This window comes from Olea europaea, chromosome 17 (genome assembly GCF_002742605.1).
Source record: "Olea europaea var. sylvestris chromosome 17, O_europaea_v1, whole genome shotgun sequence".
NCBI classification, from domain to species: domain Eukaryota; kingdom Viridiplantae; phylum Streptophyta; class Magnoliopsida; order Lamiales; family Oleaceae; genus Olea; species Olea europaea.
In genome coordinates this window covers 112,960-116,658 of record NC_036253.1, presented here as the reverse complement: position 1 = coordinate 116,658, position 3,699 = coordinate 112,960, and the positions used below count along the sequence as shown (strand labels likewise).

General features: G+C 33.9%; 1 protein-coding gene across 1 annotated transcript in view; it reads left to right on the top strand.

Annotated features, from left to right (window-relative positions):
* Positions 1-284: 284 nt before the first annotated feature.
* Positions 285-3,699, top strand: part of LOC111365860 (ferredoxin-dependent glutamate synthase, chloroplastic-like) — an 11,644-nt gene continuing 8,229 nt past the window's right edge. Inside the window, exons 1-6 of the mRNA XM_022986367.1 lie at positions 285-458; positions 627-842; positions 1,674-1,831; positions 2,259-2,388; positions 3,460-3,518; positions 3,648-3,699. Of these exons, the coding sequence (XP_022842135.1) occupies positions 285-458; positions 627-842; positions 1,674-1,831; positions 2,259-2,388; positions 3,460-3,518; positions 3,648-3,699 (789 nt within the window). The remainder of the gene's footprint in view (positions 459-626; positions 843-1,673; positions 1,832-2,258; positions 2,389-3,459; positions 3,519-3,647) is intronic.

The following is a 3,699-nucleotide window of genomic DNA, read 5'->3' as shown; positions in this document are numbered from 1 at the left end:
TTTCTATTTTCTATTTATTTATTTATTTTGTGAAAACGATGCTTAGTGCTATAAAGCAACTTCAATCTTTCTGCAGATTTTTCAATTTTACATGTTCGTGTAAGTACTTAGTTTTTTATTTGATATCCAATCCCATTCTAATTAAATAAGTGAAGTGTGGATTCTGGAGAATTTCAATATATTGTTTACTCGTTTTGTAGCTTTATATATCATGGGTCCTATAAAGTTAATTTTCCGTTATCACAGTTACAGATTAACGGTTAAATTACCTTTCTGAAAATATCATGTTGCTAAACTTTTTATACTTTGTTTCGTTCATAATGGGATTTTGTGAATGTAAATGTCAGGTTACAAATCCTGCCATTGATCCTCTCAGAGAAGGATTGGTCATGTCTCTTGAAGTTAACCTTGGGAAGAGAGGAAATATACTAGAAATTGGTCCTGAGAATGCCTCTCAGGTTCTTCTTGATTTCTTTATTTTCATTTAAAACACAGAGGAACACAGGAAGGCTTCTTTTTTCTTTTATATCTTCTTTTTGTGCTCGGTGTAATATTTGATCTTTTCTACACTTCTTTCTTCCTTTTTGTTTGTGTTTTGAGCTTAGTGAGTTGAATTTTTCAACCAGGTAATTTTGTCGAGTCCTGTGCTGAATGAAGGGGAGCTTGAGTCTTTATTGAAAGATCCATACTTGAAAGCCCAAGTATTGCATACATTTTTTAACATAAGGAAAGGGGTTGATGGTTCATTGGAGAAAGCACTTACTAAGCTTTGTGAAGCTGCTGATGAAGCTGTTAGAAATGGTTCTCAGCTGCTTGTGCTTTCTGATAGGTCTGATGAGCTGGTAAGCACACAATTCGTATGTGCCCTCACTTTTATCTTCTAGTTACGGTGACATAACACAGCCTTGCTTGCATCCAATCTCCCTATGTAACGACAAATGTAAGGTTTTGGATGCCCTTCATGAGTCAGTCTCTGTCAGTTCCAATCAAAATTTACTTCTTGGAGTATCATCGTTATATGGAAACATGCCTTTGTTACCTGCCTCCGAGTTTGTCCACATCCATTTACTGCACTACCCTATAAATAAAGAGATAGATGGCATTGTTAGTGGTGTAAAATCTTGAAAAAACCATTGATACAAAAATAGTTCAGGAAAAAACTCGTAAGATTAGACTTCTTTTTCAAAAGATGGTCTGGAACAAGAAAGTGTTACTATAACAATGGGGCGAAGGGAGCAAGAACATTGTGGCTCCTTGTTGCTAATAGGTTTTTGTTGTTTGTTGATGTTAGAATTTATAGAAAAGAGAAATTTGTGTTGTATTCATAAGATTACAATACATTATATAATTACAATAATTGACAGACTTAGCTATTGTAGTGGAAGCTACCCTAAATTAGGAGCTAATAATCAGTATCTAAATTACAGTAATTACAATAATGAGGTTTGACCGATTATTTATGGTAAATAATAAATCAAAGACTGCAACAGATCTTATAATTTGGTTCCATCTAAACTTTTTATATCTTTCTTTTTTTATTTGAATTGATATCCTTTAAACTGATAGGCACCTCCTACAATAACCAAAATTTTAAAATCTATTGCTTGTCTCGTCCACCATCTAGCCTTTTTACTGTTAGATTGCGCATTGTGATAAACATTTGCTTTTTCCAGGAGGCAACTCGGCCTGCAATTCCAATTCTTCTTGCTGTGGGTGCTGTTCACCAGCATCTAATTCAGAATGGACTGCGAATGTCAGCATCTATAATTGCTGATACTGCTCAATGCTTTAGTACTCATCAGTTTGCATGTTTGATTGGATACGGTGCAAGGTTATTTCTGTTATCTATAACCCCTATTTGTTTATTTGTTTTCAACAATTGTTATTGGAGAGTGTTATTGCATTTGACATAGGATAGAATTGTTTTTATGTCCTCCAGGCAGTATATTATATACCTTGATTTATTATTTCTGTTGTAGTTTCTCTATATTAATTCCTTTTTTAAGTTTGGCTGTGCCCTTGACTTATTGAAATCATAGTTTGTTAATTACATCTCTTTCTCTCTCCTCCCCCTTCCCCCTTCATCCCTTCGTCTTGCTTTGGTATATGGGCTATAGTACTTGCACATGTATAAGGGTGACAAATGGAGTACATATTCACAATCGCTGCTTCCATAGTTTAATTCAATATTTAGTTCAGTTTCTTTATTATTTTTATTTTTTTGCCATTTTCTTAATCTTCTCTTTATATCTTCACAGTGCTGTATGTCCATACTTGGCACTTGAGACTTGCAGACAGTGGCGCTTGAGTAATAAAACTGTGAACCTGATGAGGAACGGGAAAATGCCCACTGTTACAATTGAACAGGCTCAAAAGAATTTTTGCAAGGTTCTTGTGTGTGCTGGTCCAATGTTCTTTAGATGTTTGCTGCTTTTGATTTTGTTCTTTTATCCATGTTTATATGAGTCATGTTTCCTTTTGGCTGGATTCATATTTTCTTTCCTTCTGTTAGTTAAAATAAATAATTATCTATAGGGACATTCATATCAAATAGTTATACCTTCATGTTATTTCTTGGTTCTGCAAAATGTGCCTGAGATCTTCTAACATATCTATTATTACAAGAGAAGCTTCTATATGTGCAATATTATATTTGAATATTAGTGGATCTGTTTCCAATATTTGTTGAATATGTAGATATTGCCTGTATAATATTCGAATTCCAGACTCTATGTCAGTGCTGCGTAGCCTGGATATTCTTGATATGATGTCCACATCTAAGAAGTTCTGAATGTTTAGTGATCCAAACTTACTATATGATTCTTCTGTTGTGTATGAGTGCAATTCTTAATTTATTTATTTTTATTTTTTTCTGGCGGCCCCATCCTTTTGTGTCCTTATCCTATCTTGAATTTTTTATGCTGTATTTCTGTCTTTTAGGATGTGCATGCCCTGTGACGTATTCCTTCTTTGCAAGTTTGTGGTATTGGAAGGATTAACTTGTTGGGTTCCAAAGGAATTATAGGACATGCACCAAGTTTAGTGTTCATATATGTCAGTAGAGTAGAAATGCATAGTAGGGAAATACAAACTAGAAGGGTTGGGTTTACTGTAGCTCATGGCTACAAGAACTATGAAACTAAAGAATAGATGAACCCACTTGACTGACAGAAAATTTCAGAAGAACTAAATGGGAAATCTGCTTCCCATTTTTAAATAATTTTAACATCTAGCAGAAAGATGCATAATTCTAGTTTTTTTTTCTATGTAAACTTGCCATGGTTGGAAATTACTGTGCTAATTATTTTCTTTTAAATTATTGATAATTTAAAAATTTCTGAGTGTTTTACCTTAATTTGATCTCTGGAGACTTTTTTCCTTAGTTCTATGTGGTACCCTGGAGGAACTTTATGGTTTACTATGCCGAATGGGACATAACGTTCCAAAATTCTATTTCAGGCTGTAAAATCTGGCCTTCTGAAAATTCTCTCCAAAATGGGCATCTCATTGCTGTCAAGGTATGTTCTTATTTCAAAGCCATCTTTTAATTTCTAGTTTCTCATTATCCCGGAGTTGAGCCCTGTATTACCTTTTTATCTATCTTCTTTTTACGTAATAAATATTGCTGAAAAGTACTTGGCTTTTAGTTATTGTGGTGCTCAGATATTTGAAGTTTATGGATTGGGCAAAGAGATCATC